General features: G+C 39.4%; 2 protein-coding genes across 2 annotated transcripts; both read right to left on the minus strand.

The window, feature by feature from the left end:
* Positions 1-5587, minus strand: LOC124113689. The gene is made up of 8 exons (XM_048386412.1): positions 5495-5587; positions 4492-4515; positions 3345-3443; positions 2322-2363; positions 1143-1160; positions 862-912; positions 707-751; positions 1-328 (listed from the first exon to the last, which is right to left on the minus strand). Exons 1-8 carry the CDS (start codon positions 5535-5537, stop codon positions 120-122), a joined length of 531 nt encoding a protein of 176 aa, XP_048242369.1. The 5' UTR covers positions 5538-5587; the 3' UTR covers positions 1-119.
* A 5186-nt stretch (positions 5588-10773) lies between these two features.
* LOC125374804 (putative uncharacterized protein DDB_G0283467) lies at positions 10774-15517 on the minus strand. Its single transcript, XM_048386462.1, has 6 exons — positions 15418-15517; positions 14419-14442; positions 13268-13366; positions 12243-12284; positions 11063-11080; positions 10774-10832 (listed from the first exon to the last, which is right to left on the minus strand). The coding sequence occupies exons 1-6, from the start codon at positions 15458-15460 to the stop codon at positions 10774-10776; spliced, it is 285 nt and encodes a 94-aa protein (XP_048242419.1). The 5' UTR covers positions 15461-15517.
* Positions 15518-20512: the final 4995 nt, after the last annotated feature.

Here is a 20512-nt window from a genome sequence, read left to right on the forward strand (position 1 = left end):
TAAATGAGGACAGTTACACTTTATTTTAGGATTTCAAATACATTACTGCTGCAAAATTAATAATAATGTGTGTACTTGTTCCATCGTGTCGTGGGGCTCACTTAAAATGGCCTTACGTCCTAGGGGCACAGTTGAAATGTGCCCTTGCATCCTTTAACATAGAAACCTCCAGTACGAGTCACGACATAGTTTCTGCCTTCGACACATGTGCCCTCCGTGGTCCCAGCGATAAGGGTGACACTGGCGATGGTAATTCTGTCAGGGTTTTTCCAGTAGACACGTGTTGCCGAAACAGCACCCTCGGGTAGGGTTACTTTCACGCATTGTGCTGAAAGGAAATATTTCTGATATATTTCTGACACATTGGAAATAGAGGACGCCATAACTAAACATATATTTACAACCATGAATTGTAATCATAACTTAGTTATATGAGAAAATGTTATTTGGTTAAACTTGTTTAATTTTGTTCCGAACATCCTGACAGAAACAAACAAACGACATATGCTTTATCTTTCCTATTTCATATGTACGCCATGTTCTGTATATTGAGAGTAAGGACATATTCCTGCCTGCTTTCTCTGAGGACCCTGTCTACTTCCATAACGCCCAGATTCTTGGAGTTTGGGAAAAACGTTTAACTTATTAAATGCATAACTAGTCTCGGTAAACACAGAATGGGAGGAATGACTCGGTTAATACTCACAAGCCGGTTCAGTCACTTCAACTGGGACGGTTGGCTCAACAACATCTTCAAGTAAAAGAGTGGAATAATGTGATCAAAGTGAAATTGTTTAATGTTTTGGTGAGTAAGCTGCAAAGAGCCAATTAGTGATCATGGAATACCAGTTTATTACTCACCAGCTGGTTCCGTGATTTTAGCTGGCACCTCTGGCTCAGGGTCACAGAATTCTACAATTGAATACGAATAAATTGAGTGTCATGCTGTCAGGGTTGAACTGGTGATCAGCTGTCGAGGAGGGATGTCGTACAATGAGAAAGGTCATACATTGTAACCAATCAGTCCTCACAGTGGTCGTGTCTAGGATGGACAGAGAACTCACATCAACAACTGTTCATCACTTTTTTAAAAAGTTTGTCAACATGTTTGAAAACAGTTTCAAAATAAACATTATCCTTACCTCCAACACACTCTGCAGCTGAAACATAAAAAACAGAAATCATTCAAAATATGCGTCAAAACGTATTCAATTGAATAGAATTTTACAGTGCAATTAATTCAAACACAGATGATATGTTGGCCATTGCTGGGGTTCCTTAAATTCTTCTGCAATCTGGAGACTGAGAGTGACTTCAAGGAGATTAAAGCAGCAGCAATCAATATTATACTGATATCACAGCAAGATGAAACACTATGACAAAGTAAATCTATCTAAAATGGATGTAAAAGATATGGATAGCATATAAAGCTGATACCAAGCAAAGATATGGCTGACATTAGTAATTATGTCATACCACGTGGCACATCACAACCTGACCCAAGTCCCAAACTGCTGAATGTGTTGAACGTGTTTTGTTTTATACTCTTAAAGTCGTCTCTAAGTAATAATTGAGTTTGGTTTAAGACCGCTTTCAGCAACACTCCAGCAATATCACGCCGAGGGACGCCAGAAATGGCCTTCACACATTGTACCCATGTGGGGAAGCAAACCCAGGTCTTCCGCGTGATGAGTCAACGCTTTAACCACTCGACTTCCACACCACCCACGTTACATGTACCAAGGACAACATGCGGTACATCGACTGCAGTGAACTTATGTCATATCACTATATCGCCCTTCTTCTGCCCCAGTATCCCCTCGTGGCCCAAAACGTTGAAGGTGGAGGTATAATGAAGGGTCCCTTTTGGCGCACTTGTTACAGAAAAATTCTAATGATTTTATCGAACATGCTTACATAAGTGACAACAAGCGTTTCCTTTCATTCTTACACCCTCCTTTTTACCTACAGAAGTAGGCTTAACATGACTGAAAAGTGACGAGATAATATTGTTACCACAAAGTTGTATGTTTGAACTACATTCAGTAAGAAAATCTGCGTTGGTCAAATCTTGTGTTTGGGTATTTATTTTAAGATCTCGTTTCACCACAACCAGCAGAAAACCATCCTTTTGGACACGTTACAGTCTTATCACAGCAGCTGGTGTTGTTATAAATCGAAAAAACAGTTGAAAAGAACAAAGTTTAATTCTGAATAATATGAATATGGTAGTTTCCTTAAAATATTTTCCAATTACAGATCTAGATGGTTTAAAGGGACCCTTATCACACCCCTTGAAGAAGCATATGGTCTACACTTACCGTTTGGTTCAATAGGTCCTTGTGGCTCAGGATTACCCGGACCTAATAATATACAATAGGACTATCTGGATGAATGTCATAAAATGTCATCGATGGCGTGAGAGTATTTTTGCTATATGATTCTCAGTTGGAATTGAGATAGTCATACCGAGTTTTAACTGTAGATACAGGCTACCTGTGGATTTGTCCTGTGGATTGATCCTATTTGGCCATGACAACATTATAAGTGTACTTTATTACACTTTACTTATACGAAAATATACTAAAAATATGTAGCAAGCTACTTCGTAGTCCAAGCTAAAGAGGACTGCAGTTAAACATTAATTAAACATTGAAAGGTTTAATTCTACACCGCACGTCACTGTTATGACGTCACAAACGATGTTACAGTATGCACAAACTCTTTATTGTTCCAGAGAATAATATCGATTGACAGATTCCACAGGACGTAAAACAGTGATGAACATTTTATAAATGCATCTCTTTTCAGGAAAAGGGTAACCATGACCTGGTTCCCTAACGCCGCTCTGAGCAATACTCCTGCCATACGACGGCGGACTGTAAACAACCGAGGCAAAAACATCCAGAGATCAGCATCACGAGCAATGATCCACGTCGTCGGGGTACATTCTCTTGCATAATTTCTGTCGGCTTTGCTGCTCATTATATATTACCATACATACCCTGAATAGTGTAGTAACTGCTGCAAATCTGTATTATTGCAACCTCCAATTGTAGATATCATTTTTACATTATGCCAACCGACAATATTTGAGGAGGAAGTATATTTCTGTTAATGAGCTTCCTCGTTGATGGGATCGCGAAACGGAAGCGATAACGGTGATTTGAAACCTCTGATCGACATATCAGAATCGAATCGTAATGGAATGTCGAATACGTAATACCACTGATGAGTGTGCAACCTTTATCAATCGTGTACATTTGAATTATTCTAACTATCATTATTCCTTAAATTATGTATATTTCTAAATGTACGAAGCTTCTGTCTCATCATCAGCTTACCTCCCATATTTTCAGTAGACGAAGATGTAGAAGTTGACGTTGACGTTGACGTTGACGATGACGTTGATGTTGACGTTGATGTTGAATCAGCTCGAACAACTGTAACATGCACAAATATTTTAACTTCAACTTCACGCAAGGCTTCATGGGGAATGCGAAGGCAGAATAAGTATACGGTACTGTATTCTCAATGTGACAAATCTGTCGAGAGGGGATGGATCGGTCAAAATGGTAGCCGTGAATATCACGTACAACAGATAGCCAGCAAAGCAGGCGAATTTTGGCTAACATTGTAGCAATGTCACACTTTCAGCATTAGTTTGTCTTGACCTGCCACGATGAGTGTGGACAATTATAAACCAGAGCGGTTTACTTTGTCTGGCCTTCTCCATTCGGTTAACACCTTTGGGGTACGATGTCAGTCAACTTGCGGCTGAAAGGTGACCTTCTCTGGTCCGTTCATGTACAATGCATTTTACTGTCGCTTCCGAAACTCCATTCACACGTATTGAAACACTCATCATAGAGAAGAATTCATATAAGACTAGATCCCAACACGTGACACAACACAAACTGAGCCATGGTGCTGATAAAGCAAAGATCATTATCCGGATGAATATGGGATTCGAATCCACGATCTTGCCACGGTTAAGATGTAAAACTCTTCACACACACACACAGAAAGAGGACAGTTATGACTGTGCTTTCACTATCATCCCTTCAGTTATAAGGATTAATACAAACACCAAGAGACACGACAAAAAGGTCATTAATATTATTCAAATATACATTCAATTATCCATAGTCTCCTACTTTTTAAACAAAAGTTCACATGAACAGAATAGTCCGTTTATAGCCAAATAAATCCTTGGAACATGCAAAGCCAGAATATCATCTCATCTTTATTAGCCATTTGTACTCTTGACATAGCCAAACATTAATGCGATCATGACATCACAATCAGTCAGCCAACTTTGATAGTATTACATTGGATCTATAAACTATTCTTCTCCCGAGTTACAAAAAAATGCAACTATTTTTAACGAATATGTTCCACAGGACACTAGTATCTTCATCCTCAAAGCATTCTTTCTATGGCATACATCTTACATTTTTTGTCAATATAACTGTCACCTGTTCTGCTTACCTCTTACAGCTGAGAAGCACAAGCCTGAAAAATAACAATCGAGGGTGACATTATTCACTTTGAATATTATGGTGAAAGACCGGGGTTACCTTACCTACAGTACAATATAGATATCAACGAGAGAGCACAACAAGTCTCCATTGGCTGGAAAAGGCAAAATACCATGAATGGATCACTGAAAAGCAGTGATGTCACGAGGTGTTCGTGAAAAGGATAGGCGTGTCCTGTTCTACGGGTGCACCCGCCACTGACACAATTTGTATAAACAGGCCGTTATATGAAGGATTCGTTATTTCCCTTCGTCTGTGGGTTTGTGTATTATCATCAACAAGATACGACATATCGAAGTAAAAACAGATTAATTGGTTCATGAAGTTCAAGCCCAAAGAGGCAACCGATTTAAAGGTTAAGTATCAATCAATCAATCAAGTACATTGTGGTCGGCCTCCGGCCAATAACAACATACGAAGTATGTGTCCATCAGGCACTCTGTCAACTCTGTGACACCGACGTACTCAGACGGCGTCCATGTTTCTCAATACTACCAACCGTTGGTTTGTATGGTTCAAACTCGACGCTAGGTATAGTTTACCGTCATACGGCTGGAATATTGGCGTAAAACAACGTTCACTCTCGATGTTTCACGAGTTTTGGTCATTTTTACCCCGATTACGGTACAAGAAAGCGATAACAATGGATACGACGTCCTCCATCGAGGTAATACAATTTAAGTGCATTTCAGTAATCAAAATTCTTTTCTCGGTATTTAAAATTGACCATGTCCCATATAGGAAATCAAACGCAAGACGTCTTCGTGACAAACGAGGACATGACCCACTGCCCTGTCAACGATCAGTTTCATCAATGACGAAGACAATCTTTGGTATAGCATTTGTGTCTTCTTTCACCAAAAAACAACGATTACCATTATCGAATTAGCGTGGCCTGTTCTAAGACCGACATCCAAGTTAATGTCATTGATGTAGAATGATGACGAACTTACCAATAGCGATCAAGCACAAGACAGATACTTTGGTTGAAGTCATGGCTGCTGGCGAACTGGTCTGATATTCTTGTGTTCTGATGTTCAGGAGTTCTGCGGTATGGACTGACGGCTTGAACTGCACCTTATATAGTAATCGTAGATGTATCCAGGTCACTTGAAAGGTGAAAGGTTCATATCAATAAACATTTAATCAAACAATATGTACCGTTTATGACTTGGATGTGGATGTTTACATCAGTTTAATGAAGTATTTCAACTAGGATTAACCAGCCGTCGTTGACATACGCGTCAAGGTGATGGTATTTGCTTAGCAATTCCATTACTACATGTGTGTAGACACACTTGCTGCATCTCAAGGTTAATTCAAAGACATAATGTTTCATAACATGTTTGGATTCAGTCGTAGTGACATTCAAATAATAACATGGTTATGCTGTTCTGCGGGAACGTTGCGGACAGTTTGTGCTGCGTCCTCGAGTTTTGTAAAACCCACGTGCATGATATGTCACTACTAAACCTTTAAGAAGCATGAAAAGATATAGATTCGAACAAGAATTCTGATCATAAAAGTGGAATGAAATGGATCGGGTGGACAGATTGCGCGTTATCGTAACCCAACTGCGGTGGATATTGCTCATTATATCAGCCACTGTCGTGCTAAGACTCAATTATGTTCATGCCACCGAGACAAAGCGTGAATATTGCTGACTGGCATTAAACCCTAACATATTTTGAGAATACGCCTGAAGTGATATATTCAGAGATATTTTACTGTGAGTGAATCACGTACACCATGAAACAAGTGCTTTTCAAGCTCGAAATATTGGAGGAATATTTTGATTCTCAGAAATGTTTTCTTCATGTTTCAGCAGCTTTCTTCCTTTTTCCTTTCTATATATTTTGGAAGAAAACAGTCTGTTGCAGACGGATCTGATTGGCGTGATGCCGCTTTGATCAGTATTTCAGTTTCTTTACGGATTTCAATTTAATTTGGGGTAGAGGCCGGAAGTGATGTAGGTTTTAGGCGTTCTGACAGAACTCTGCACTTCAAAACTTGTGCACCCAGACACTCTCTTCCTGGTGGACGAATGTATATCACAACAAAGATTCATGATTATGATGATCGTATTATTTCCATGAGAATTTATTTATTATCTCAAACAGCAATAAACATAATACAATAGCCGTTGAAGAATAGTACATAAACACACAGCACATATACTATTACAGATCAAGTTATTGTCACATCAAATTCCAGCAGATTAATATTAATTGTAATAGCTACTTACAAAACTTTTCTCAGAACCTGATAACATCAAGACATGCTTTTTAGCACTCAGAGACTGTTTACATATAATTTCAATTTTGAATAAAAGCAATTGAATGAAATTTTAATTATATACTATATATTCATGATCATATTTTACAAACCCGCTATAAACAAATTCAAAAACGCATTTAGCTCTATTGAATTATACACCCTTCATTTCGATTGCTGTTAATACTGACCCATTCAATTATTATTGTTCAATAAATGAGGTTAAGGAATAATGACGTTCTCGAAAGTCGTATACATGTATGTCACCTTCCGGTGAATCCACATAAGAAGAAGAAGAAAAAGATGCCCGACCCCCCATTGGTCTCGGTGCCTTAGCTTTGGTACCTCCAAATCTCACATTTGGAGAGTACCCGGGTTTGCTACCAGGAATAGAGCGCTTCTAACTGGGGAGTCTTCACATTCTCCGAAAACGTCTGGGTGGGTTTCCTGGGAGAAGTCCCATTCACTGTCTGGTCTGTGTGTAGAGGGGGAAAGGACCCTGAGCTGATGATGAGCATAACCAGCATGACTGTCCAAGGATCACCCAAACCTTCTTTGCTAAATTTTCTATTTTAATCTGTAACTAGTAGAAGTAGTAGCATTTGTAGCATCAGCATCAGCATCAGCAGTAGCAGCAGTAGTAGTAATAGTTTGTTTGTTTGTTCATTTACGCCGCGCTCAGCAATATTCAAGCTATATGACGGCGGTCTGTAAATAATCGAGTCTGGACCAGACAATCAAGTGATTGACATCATGAGATTAAATCCACGCAATTGGGATACGATGCCATGCATCAAATCAACCAAGTCAGACCTGACCACCCGATCCCATACGTCGCCTCTTACGACAAGCATAGACACCTTTTACGGCAAGCATGGGTTGACTGAAGACCTATTCTAACCCGGATCTTCACGGGTCAGTAGTAGTAGTAGTAGTAGTAGTAGTAGTAGTAGTAGTAGTAGTAGTAGTAGTAGCCGATCACACATACCCGAGTGGAATTCCTACCTTTGGTTTGTGGACCACGACATGTCTGGAGGAATACTACTCTGTACAGCGATTTGCGGCACTTCATACGTGTTTTACTGCATACTGTATTCTTGCAATGACGTGAAAACTGACGACTTACGTCCACATTCCTGACCCCTGTGGATTCCCGAGCACGAATACATACAGAAGCGTTGTTTAACCCTTTAATCTTATACTTGGCGTTTTAGCATACATTGTAATGAGAGTTTAATTTTTTGCCCCTTCAAGGATATCCTCGCTATAACCCACCCAAGAGAACAAAACGAAGAAAAGCACATCCAAACTATCGTGGTACCGACTCGATCCGCGTCTAGACTACAGTGACAGTCTACAGCAATATATGAATTGACCTTAGTATCTATTGGACACATCTTTCCAATCATCTTTCTATGATCAACCAGTTCATAAGTGATGACTAACACTTGTAATAGCCTCAGGTTAACAAAGTTAACAACTTCGGAAACCACTCCCGTCACGTTTATCGTGTCGGCCGTTTTGTCGTCTTTTAAATGTATTACGACTCACTGTCGTTGTGATTAATTTACTAAGGTTTTTCTAAACAGACCCTGACCCGTGAAGATCCAGGGTAGAATAGGTCTCCAGCAACCCATGCCTGCCCTAAAGGCGACTATGCTTGTCGTAAGAGCCGACTAACAGGATCGGGTGGTCAGACTCGCTGACTTGGTTGATGCACGTCATCGATCCCAATTGTGTGGATTGATGCTCATGATGTCAATCACTGGATTGCCTGGTCCAGACTCGATTATTTACAGACCGCCGTCATATAACTGGAATATTGCTTCATGCGGCGTTAAACAACAATCAAATGAACTTAAAAGACCTTTCTCATATAATGAGGTTATCATTTGAATAAATATGTTGTAAAGAAACTACTAAACGATATTGCATGAACGATATACCTGAAGCTTATCTTTTGGCCAAATTCCCTTGTTTTGCTTGTGTCAATCCGAGCAGAAATACCAATTTCTATTCATAAAGAATAACACACAATTGGTGCTCATGAGGATGCCAACTTCTTGTCTACGTTTCCCATCCACCAATTTCTCATATAATGATGTCATGCGTGTTGAAATCTCGTTTTTCATGACATTTGCTTTTGAAATATTGTCCAGAACTTTTGGAGAAAGGTATAACTTTGTCTATGCTCAGCACGTTTAAAAACAAATGCTCATGCATCAATGAATTAAGTGTTTCCTTAGGTTGTGGAGTGGAGTAGTGGTGTACAAAGTTGAAGAATCAAATGTTTTGACATATATAAACTTGGTTCTTTTCTGAGAATGCAAAACTACAAGCAATTTCCCAAATATTGGAATATGAAGAAAATCCTTCCTTGACTGAAGAAGGAAGTATAGGTAATCTATGAGACAGCGGTAAGGTGGTACATTTTGGAGCTTTGGAATTCAGTAAAAAAAGGAGGAATTGACATGTTTTCAGGTTTCAGAGTCATGCCAAATGTAATGGTGGGTTGTTTTTTTTACACTGTTAACAGACTGGTTTCACATGTGGCATTATTTTATATGACACTTCTTTGGTCAAATCTTGAATGTTGTGATGCTTACATATAGACGTTATGTTCTTTGAGGCCTTGTCAGTAGGAACAATTACACTTTAGTTATGTAGGGCAGACAGGTTTTGGGTGACTGTTGGCTTGGACAAAATGGTGTATTCCAATTCGTATTCGTCTTTTTCAGTTTTTGCATTCTACCAATGGCATGATCACGTACTGACGTAACCCACTCCGGGGTAGAATAGGTCTTCAGTAACCCATGCTTGTCGTCAGAGACGACTAACGGAATCGGGTGGTCAGGTTCGCTGACGTGGTTGATGCATGTCATCGATCCCAATTACGTGGATAGATGCTAATGATATTAATCACTGGATTGTCTGGTCCAGACTCGAATATTTACAGACCGCAACCTTATAGCTGGAATAATGGAGTGCGGCGTTATACAACAAACCAACCAACCAGTGCCAAGTACATGTGCCTCCTGACTGTGTGGGGTTAAGTGGGACATCATTATTAACTTTCAAAGAAACAAAACTATTGTGAAACAAACGTAAATGAGGACAGTAACACTTTATTTTAGGATTTCCAATACATTACTGCTGCAAAATTAATAATAATGTTTGTACTTGTTCCATCGTGTCGTGGGGCTCACTTAAAATGGCCTTACGTCCTAGGGGCACAGTTGAAATGTGCCCTTGCATCCTTTAACATAGAAACCTCCAGTACGAGTCACGACATAGTTTCTGCCTTCGACACATGTGCCCTCCGTGGTCCCAGCGATAAGGGTGACACTGGCGATGGTAATTCTGTCAGGGTTTTTCCAGTAGACACGTGTTGCCGAAACAGCACCCTCGGGTAGGGTTACTTTCACGCATTGTGCTGAAAGGAAATATTTCTGATATATTTCTGACACATTGGAAATAGAGGACGCCATAACTAAACATATATTTACAACCATGAATTGTAATCATAACTTAGTTATATGAGAAAATGTTATTTGGTTAAACTTGTTTAATTTTGTTCCGAACATCCTGACAGAAACAAACAAACGACATATGCTATATCTTTCCTATTTCATATGTACGCCATGTTCTGTATATTGAGAGTAAGGACATATTCCTGCCTGCTTGCTCTGAGGACCCTGTCTACTTCCATAACGCCCAGATTCTTGGAGTTTGGGAAAAACGTTTAACTTATTAAATGCATAACTAGTCTCGGTAAACACAGAATGGGAGGAATGACTCGGTTAATACTCACAAGCCGGTTCAGTCACTTCAACTGGGACGTTTGGCTCAACAACATCTTCAAGTAAAAGAGTGGAATAATGTGATCAAAGTGAAATTGTTTAACGTTTTGGTGAGTAAGCTGCAAAGAGCCAATTAGTGATCATGGAATACCAGTTTATTACTCACCAGCTGGTTCCGTGATTTTAGCCCGCACCTCTGGCTCAGGGTCACAGAATTCTACAATTGAATACGAATAAATTGAGTGTCATGCTGTCAGGGTTGAACTGGTGATCAGCTGTCGAGGAGGGATGTCGTACAATGAGAAAGGTCATACATTGTAACCAATCAGTCCTCACAGTGGTCGTGTCTAAGATGGACAGAGAACTCACATCAACAACTGTTCATCACTTTTTTAAAAAGTTTGTCAACATGTTTGAAAACAGTTTCAAAATAAACATTATCCTTACCTCCAACACACTCTGCAGCTGAAACATAAAAAACAGAAATCATTCAAAATATGCGTCAAAACGTATTCAATTGAATAGAATTTTATAGTGCAATTAATTCAAACACAGATGATATGTTGGCCATTGCTGGGGTTCCTTAAATTCTTCTGCAATCTGGAGACTGAGAGTGACTTCAAGGAGATTAAAGCAGCAGCAATCAATATTATACTGATATCACAGCAAGATGAAACACTATGACAAAGTAAATCTATCTAAAATGGATGTAAAAGATATGGATAGCATATAAAGCTGATACCAAGCAAAGATATGGCTGACATTAGTAATTATGTCATACCACGTGGCACATCACAACCTGACCCAAGTCCCAAACTGCTGAATGTGTTGAACGTGTTTTGTTTTATACTCTTAAAGTCGTCTCTAAGTAATAATTGAGTTTGGTTTAACACCGCTTTCAGCAACACTCCAGCAATATCACGCCGAGGGACGCCAGAAATGGCCTTCACACATTGTACCCATGTGGGGAAGCAAACCCAGGTCTTCCGCGTGATGAGTCAACGCTTTAACCACTCGACTTCCACACCACCCACGTTACATGTACCAAGGACAACATGCGGTACATCGACTGCAGTGAACTTATGTCATATCACTATATCGCCCTTCTTCTGCCCCAGTATCCCCTCGTGGCCCAAAACGTTGAAGGTGGAGGTATAATGAAGGGTCCCTTTTGGCGCACTTGTTACAGAAAAATTCTAATGATTATTATCGAACATGCTTACATAAGTGACAACAAGCGTTTCCTTTCATTCTTACACCTTCCCTTTTACCTACAGAAGTAGGCTTAACATGACTGAAAAGTGACGAGATAATATTGTTACCACAAAGTTGTATGTTTGAACTACATTCAGTAAGAAAATCTGCGTTGGTCAAATCTTGTGTTTGGGTATTTATTTTAAGATCTCGTTTCACCACAACCAGCAGAAAACCATCCTTTTGGACACGTTACAGTCTTATCACAGCAGCTGGTGTTGTTATAAATCGAAAAAACAGTTGAAAAGAACAAAGTTTAATTCTGAATAATATGAATAAGGTAGTTTCCTTAAAATATTTTCCAATTACAGATCTAGATGGTTTAAAGGGACCCTTATCACACCCCTTGAAGAAGCATATGGTCTACACTTACCGTTTGGTTCAATAGGTCCTTGTGGCTCAGGATTACCCGGACCTAATAATATACAATAGGAATATCTGAATGAATGTCATAAAATGTCATCGATGGCGTGAGAGTATTTTTGCTATATGATTCTCAGTTGGAATTGAGATAGTCATACCGAGTTTTAACTGTAGATACAGGCTACCTGTGGATTTGTCCTGTGGATTGATCCTATTTGGCCATGACAACATTATAAGTGTACTTTATTACACTTTACTTATACGAAAATATACTAAAAATATGTAGCAAGCTACTTCGTAGTCCAAGCTAAAGAGGACTGCAGTTAAACATTAATTAAACATTGAAAGGTTTAATTCTACACCGCACGTCACTGTTATGACGTCACAAACGATGTTACAGTATGCACAAACTCTTTATTGTTCCAGAGAATAATATCGATTGACAGATTCCACAGGACGTAAAACAGTGATGAACATTTTATAAATGCATCTCTTTTCAGGAAAAGGGTAACCATGACCTGGTTCCCTAACGCCGCTCTGAGCAATACTCCTGCCATACGACGGCGGACTGTAAACAACCGAGGCATAAAAACATCCAGAGATCAGCATCACGAGCAATGATCCACGTCGTCGGGGTACATTCTCTTGCATAATTTCTGTCGGCTTTGCTGCTCATTATATATTACCATACATACCCTGAATAGTGTAGTAACTGCTGCAAATCTGTATTATTGCAACCTCCAATTGTAGATATCATTTTTACATTATGCCAACCGACAATATTTGAGGAGGAAGTATATTTCTGTTAATGAGCTTCCTCGTTGATGGGATCGCGAAACGGAAGCGATAACTGTGATTTGAAACCTCTGATCGACATATCAGAATCGAATCGTAATGGAATGTCGAATACGTAATACCACTGATGAGTGTGCAACCTTTATCAATCGTGTACATTTGAATTATTCTAACTATCATTATTCCTTAAATGATGTATATTTCTAAATGTACGAAGCTTCTGTCTCATCATCAGCTTACCTCCCATATTTTCAGTAGACGAAGATGTAGAAGTTGACGTTGACGTTGACGTTGACGATGACGTTGATGTTGACGTTGATGTTGAATCAGCTCGAACAACTGTAACATGCACAAATATTTTACAACTTCAACTTCACGCAAGGCTTCATGGGGAATGGGAAGGCAGAATAAGTATACGGTACTGTATTCTCAATGTGACAAATCTGTCGAGAGGGGATGGATCGGTCAAAATGGTAGCCGTGAATATCATATACAACAGATAGCCAGCAAAGCAGGCGAAATATGGCTAACATTGTAGCAATGTCACACTTTCAGCATTAGTTTGTCTTGACCTGCCACGATGAGTGTGGACAATTATAAACCAGAGCGGTTTACTTTGTTTGGCCTTCTCCATTCGGTTAACACCTTTGGGGTACGATGTCAGTCAACTTGCGGCTGAAAGGTGACCTTCTCTGGTCCGTTCATGTACAATGCATTTTACTGTCGCTTCCGAAACTCCATTCACTCGTATTGAAACACTCACCATAGAGAAGAATTCATATAAGACTAGATCCCAACACGTAACACAACACAAACTGAGCCATGGTGCTGATCAAGCAAAGATCATTATCCAGATGAATATGGGATTCGAATCCACGATCTTGCCACGGTTAAGGTGTGAAAACTCTTCACACACACTCAAAGAGGACAGTTATGACTGTGCTTTCACTAACATCCCTTCAGTTCTAAGGATTACTACATACAACAAGAGACACGACAAAAAGGTCATTAAAATTATTCAAATATACATTCAATTATCCATAGTCTTCTACTTTTTCAACAAAAGTTCACATGAACAGAATAGTCCGTTTATAGCCAAATAAATCCTTTGAACATGCAAAGCCAGAATATTATCTCATCTTCATTAGGCATTTGTACTCTTGACATAGTCAAATATTAATGCGATCATGACATAGTTTTATCACAATCAGTCAGCCAACTTTGATAGGATTACATTGTATCTATAAACTATTCTTCTCCCGAGTTACAAAATATGCAACTTTTTAAGGAATATGTTCCACAAGATACTGGTATCTTCATCCTCAAGACATTCTTTCTATGGCATACATCTTACATTTATTGACACTATAACTGTCACCTGTTCTGCTTACCTCTTACAGCTGAGAAGCACAAGCCTGAAAAATAGCAATAGAGGGGTAACATTATACATGTTGAATATTTGAGTTAAAGACCGAGGTTACTTTACCTACAGTATAATATAGACATCAACGCCAGAGAATAGCCTGTCTCCATTGGACGGAAAAGGCAAAATACCATGAATGGATCACTGAAAATCAGTGATGACACGAGGTGTTCGTGAAAAGGATAGGCGTGTCCTGTTCTACGGGTGCACCCGCCACTGACACAATTTGTATAAACAGGCCGTTATATGAAGGATTCGTTATTTCCCTTCGTCTGTGGGTTTGTGTATTATCATCAACAAGATACGACAAATCGAAGTAAAAACAGATTAATTGGTTCATGAAGTTCAAGCCCAAAGAGGCAACCAATTTAAAGATTAAGTATCAATCAATCAAGTACACTGAGGTCGGCCTCCGGCCAATAACAACATACGAAGTATGTGTCCATCAGGCACTCTGTCAACTCTGTGACACCGACGTACTCAGACGGCGTCCATGTTTCTCAATACTACCAACCGTTGGTTTGTATGGTTCAAACTCGACACTAGGTATAGTTTACCGTCATACGGCTAGAATATTGGCGTAAAACAACGTTCACTCTCGATGTTTCTCGAGTTTTGGTCATTTTTACCCCGATTACGGTACAAGAAAGCGATAACAATAGATACGACGTCCTTCATCGAGGTAATACAATTTAAGTGCATTTCAGTAATCAAAAGTCTTTTCTCGGTATTTTAAATTGACCATGTCCCATATAGGAAATCAAACGCAAGACGTTTTCGTGACAAACGAGGACATAACCCACTGCCCTGTCAACGATCAGTTTCATCAATGACGAAGACAATCTTTGGTATAGCATTTGTGTCTTCTTTCAACAAAAACAACGATTACCATTATCGAATTAGCGTGGCCTGTTCTAAGACCGACATCCAAGTTAATGTCATTGATGTAGAATGACGACGAACTTACCAATAGCGATCAAGCACAAGACAGATACTTTGGTTGAAGTCATGGCTGCTGGCGAACTGGTCTGATATTCTTGTGATCTGATGTTCAGGATTTCTGCGGTATGGACTGACGGGTGGAACTACACCTTATATAGTCATCGTAGATGTATCCAGGTGACTTGAAAGGTAAAAGGTTCATATCAATAAACATTTAATCAAACAACGTGGACCGTTTATGACAAGGGTGCATGTTTACATCAGTTTAATTAAAAGTATCAATTAGCAGTATTCCGCCACTGATTCTATACTCAACAATAACATTGTTTGATGATGGGGAAAATATTTGATCACATTTCCATAACCCTACTACTCGTGTAGACACAACAGGTTTACTCTTAGGTTAAGTTGATCTGTTTGATACATTTGAAGTCAACTACCAGGCGAGAGTTTACAAATCTAAGAGTTAGATATATTAGTTCGGTCTTCGTCGAGTGTACTTGCCAAGTGTGACTTTATACATACAATTAAGCAGATAATGTCTGCTAGTTTTATTGTGTACGAGACTTGACCTTACCCTGTGGTACGTCGGTGTGTTAATGTCGTTAAAGGTAAATTCAACTCACCAGTGTGCTCACTGTGCTGTACTCTGAAACACATTAAGTGTGCATATGTCGTTTGCGATAAATTCGCGGTGTAGCTGCGGTAGAAATGAGATAGTGTTTTCGTAGTGGGGTAGTTGCGAATTAAAATAAACGACCTTCTCTCGTTGTACATAGTGTCACGTTGTACCAGTCCGAAAGTCACCTCATTGCTTGTTATACAGATATGTTTGTCGTACGGAATAAAAATCACAGAGATGTATAGATACATGTACAAATACCTATGCCTTTTCTCCTTACCCCATTTCTATTGCGAATATGGGGCGGTCGGGTAGGCTAGTGGTTAAAGCGTTCGCTCGTCACGCCGAAGACCCGGGTTCGATTCCCCACATGGGTACAATGTGTGAAGCCCATTTGTGGTGTCCCCCCGCCGTGATATTGCTGGAATATTGCTAAAAGCGGCGTAAAACCATACTCACTCACTCACTCACTATTGCGAATATGCCCATAGGAATAATTATGTCATCTGAGTGAATGAATGTGAAGCTTATGCAGTTTTCTTCATCGTTTATGGAACTATGGGACATTTAAAGTGATTTTGTTAGTCTTCCAGTGAGTGGGTGAGTACTGTTTTATGCCACTTTTAGCAATATTCCAGCAATACAAGGGCTGGTCAAAGAGTTCTAAGCCCGACTAACTTACAAGTCAATGTTGTACATTGTTTTAGTATTTCATTGCAAGAGTATTCGGTCTGTTGAATCCGTTTGAATATAAGTGACAGCCAGATGAACGTGATAGGGGGAAAAATGGACACAGAAATGATTAACCGATAGGTCTTTAAGACTTTTACTTTAGAGAAAAGTACTCCCAAGGAAATTCATGCCTGCATGTCACAAGTGTATGGGGATAGGTGCCCCAGCTATTCCACTGTTAAACGCTGGGCAGCTATGTTTAAGGCTGGGAAAGCATGCCTTAGATGACCCTAGGTCTTGACGTCCCTCAACTTCCATCAATGAAGATTCATTCAAGGAGATAGAAAAACTTATACTGTCAGACGTATTACCTTTGCTGAACTTGACACAAGTCTAAGCCATGGATCCATTCAAACTGTTATTCTTGAACATTTACAGATGAATAAGATATCTGCTCGTTGGGTACAAAAGTTTCTAACTTCTGATCTTAAGGAAAAAAAGAACTGACATTGCCAGAGAAAAATTAGAGCTTCCATCAATGAAGATTCATTCAAGGAGATAGAAAAACTTATACTGTCAGACGTATTACCTTTGCTGAACTTGACGAAGACACAAGTCTAAGCCATGGATCCATTCAAACTGTTATTCTTGAACATTTACAGATGAATAAGATATCTGCTCGTTGGGTACAAAAGTTTCTAACTTCTGATCTTAAGGAAAAAAAGAACTGACATTGCCAGAGAAAAATTGGAGCTTACTGAGTTGTTGTTTTTTGTCATATGAAAAACTAGATTAGTAACGGGTCATTAAACATTGGTCTACCACTTCTGATCCCGAGCCAAAACGTCAATCCATGGCTGTACCATTCCACTTCTCCGGCACCAAAGAAATTCAAGTCTTCAAGATCAGTCAAGAAAGTTATGGCCACTGTATTTTGAGATGCAAAAGTCTGATCCTTGTTGATTTCTTTGAAAGACGTCAAAAGACGATTATCGGTGCCTACTATGTTGATTTGCTTCATCCCCTGAGAAATTCTATTAAAGAAAAGCGCCAAGGAACGCTGACTGCTGGAGTTCTACTGCTGAATGACAATGCCTCTTCTCACATATCTCGACTTGCATAGGCTGTTGTGCGACAATGTGGGTTCGAATAGCTTCCTTACCCCTCATACTCGCCAGACGTGATTTCCACCTGTTTCCTAAACTGAAAGAACACCTTCATGGAAAGCGATATGACGACAACGATGACCTTTTTTTTTTTTCTTTTTTTTTTCACTTTATTCAGATGTATTGTAGGCCATAGGCCCATGATGGGAGTTGGAGATCCCAACAGACTTTGCCTTAGATTCATAGCTTTCAGAATATACATGGCTAGTTTCTTAACAGTAAATGGGTTGGTAGATGACATTAAAATATTGTACTTATGTCTTGTCGGGAACTCATAATAATGCAAGGATATATATTCTGACCTCAAAGCTTGATAACAATCACAAATTAAAATAAAGTGATACTTATCTTCGATATAATGACCTCAAAGCTGCCGTGAATGAATGTCTTCCTTACTGGAATTGAAAAACTTCACTATCGATATTATATAAGTGTATTCAAAAGCAGGTAGATTATGTTAAAAGGATTATTAAAAACACGTTCACAATTGTTGGTTTTGTTTGTTAGCCTTAGAACTTTTTGACCAGCCCTTGTATCACGGCGGGGGAAACCAGAAATGTGCTTTACACATTGTACCCATATGGGGAATCGAACCCGGGCCTTCTGTGTGATGAGGGAACGCTTAAGGCTATCCCACCGCCTCTTCAGTTAGGGGAAGAATGCTTGATGAGATATCTAACCATTGGTTAAGGATATTGTTCATATTGTTTTAAACATTCCTGTGTTGATTCAACATTTTTGTAAAATCATTTGTAAATTTAATTTGACGAACAAAGAGTATTCTTGTATATTATGAAATTGATCGTAATTACCACAAAACAACATCAGTGCGGGACACGGGATGACGTCAGTTGACAGGATGATGCAATTTCTAACGACTGCCCACTTGGTGTATTTGCACCATGAAGTGAAGGGCAAGTAAATGTGATGCTGCTGCGCCATAATATGTCATTTATTTCTGACGTTTTAGCTTGTATAATGTCACCATGCTTGCAGTATCACAATCCAAAAGTAAGAATACATAACGCTCTCTCTATCAAATGTATTTTGTCACCAGTCCTGCGATAGATCAAAGGCTACCACACAAAGTCACGGACAAATTCAAGTCAAGTAAAATATGTAAATACGTTTCTAACCTCATGCACCCTTTTTCCATGCAGTGCTGGGGGAAATTAGAAATGTAATGTGATAGATAATTCTGCTGGGAGAAACGTAGACTTGATGTACAGTTAAACAGTGTTGTCGGTGCTCTTATTCGAATGTACGTCTGACGACCCAAAATAGTTCAGGTGTCAATGAACACTTTTTCGTGAAGGTCGTTAAACGGGTGATCTGTTCACGAGTGTGTCTCTCAGACACCATTTATCATACAACGAATTTTCTTCAAAACGTATCTTACGAGCGAAATCGTGTGAGTTATACGTTTTGAACAAACAAGTTGTGAGATAAATCGTTTTTGACAAGCACGACAGGCAAGCTGTTGCTGTTGCCTAAAATCGCACCTTTTTAGCATCGCACCGATGCATATTTTGTCTGTTGTCATGATCGCAGTCGCTCATATTAATACCTAACACAAAGTCATGAGTGACGTCATCTGGCTTACCGCTTACTACTTTTATCCAGTGTGACCATCCACAAATGAACTTCCAGTTGTATCTGTGGATTGCCAAAATGATGATGATAATGCACACTGGATAAGATCAATGACGTAGCTATAGGTAAATTCGACCGAAGCACGAGGAGAGTAGTCCGACAAAATCTGACCTGAGGTAATCACCATGGAGAACCCAATCAAGGGTCTGGAATTCGTTGTCATATGTATTTTTGATACCATTTATCTCAAGTGGATTTCTCACCAACAGATGTGTGAGAAATACATTGTAGCTTTAATATTAATTTACAGTCGGAGCTTACACAAATTACCAAGTGACAACGGGAAAGTAACCTGGAAAGGTTAAGTAAATACTTTTCAAAGTGTCGGTGTTTTGTTGCCATTGTCATGTCTACATCCAAACGTACGACTCTTCCCAAATTAAGTGTATACATATATGTACTTTAAAAATACTTCACACCCAAACACACCCGAAACATGGGTAGTTGAATTAAACACTTCAGTGAACAGCTGTAAATGGCTCTGACTCAATAGTACTGTTGATCTTTATATCCCCAGTAAGCTATCTAATCTTGCTTCGATGCAGTATTGTGATCAGATTAGGAATGCGTCGTCAATGTGACGAACGCCAAAGGGCTTTTGGCATGTTTCAAACTGTTTTCTGTTCAACGTCTCTTCGTCTGTGATTTGCAGAGTTTGGAACTGGTTTCTGCAGACACAAAATGTTAATGTTCGATCCCGCACAGGGCGCCCAAGGTCAAAAACACAAGTCCTGGGCCCACTTGCAGAAAGCGATCTTAGCGATAACATGATCGTAACTCCCATACTTTAACATAGGCTTACAATAGTCGTAGCGTTAAGATCGCTTTGTGCAAGTGGGCCCAGGACTATTAATCGGAAAGAAGTCTTTACGAAATTGATCCCAAACAGTCAATCTCATTGCTGTTCACTTGCCCCAAACCAACGGAGTTCAAGTAACTGACCAGAATAGAAATCGTCAGCTATATATGCTCGACGACCACGTGCTGTGCCACAGTTAACAAATCGA

Source organism: Haliotis rufescens, unplaced genomic scaffold (genome assembly GCF_023055435.1).
Source record: "Haliotis rufescens isolate VD_foot unplaced genomic scaffold, xgHalRufe1.0.p SCAF_6, whole genome shotgun sequence".
Lineage (NCBI taxonomy): Eukaryota > Metazoa > Mollusca > Gastropoda > Lepetellida > Haliotidae > Haliotis > Haliotis rufescens.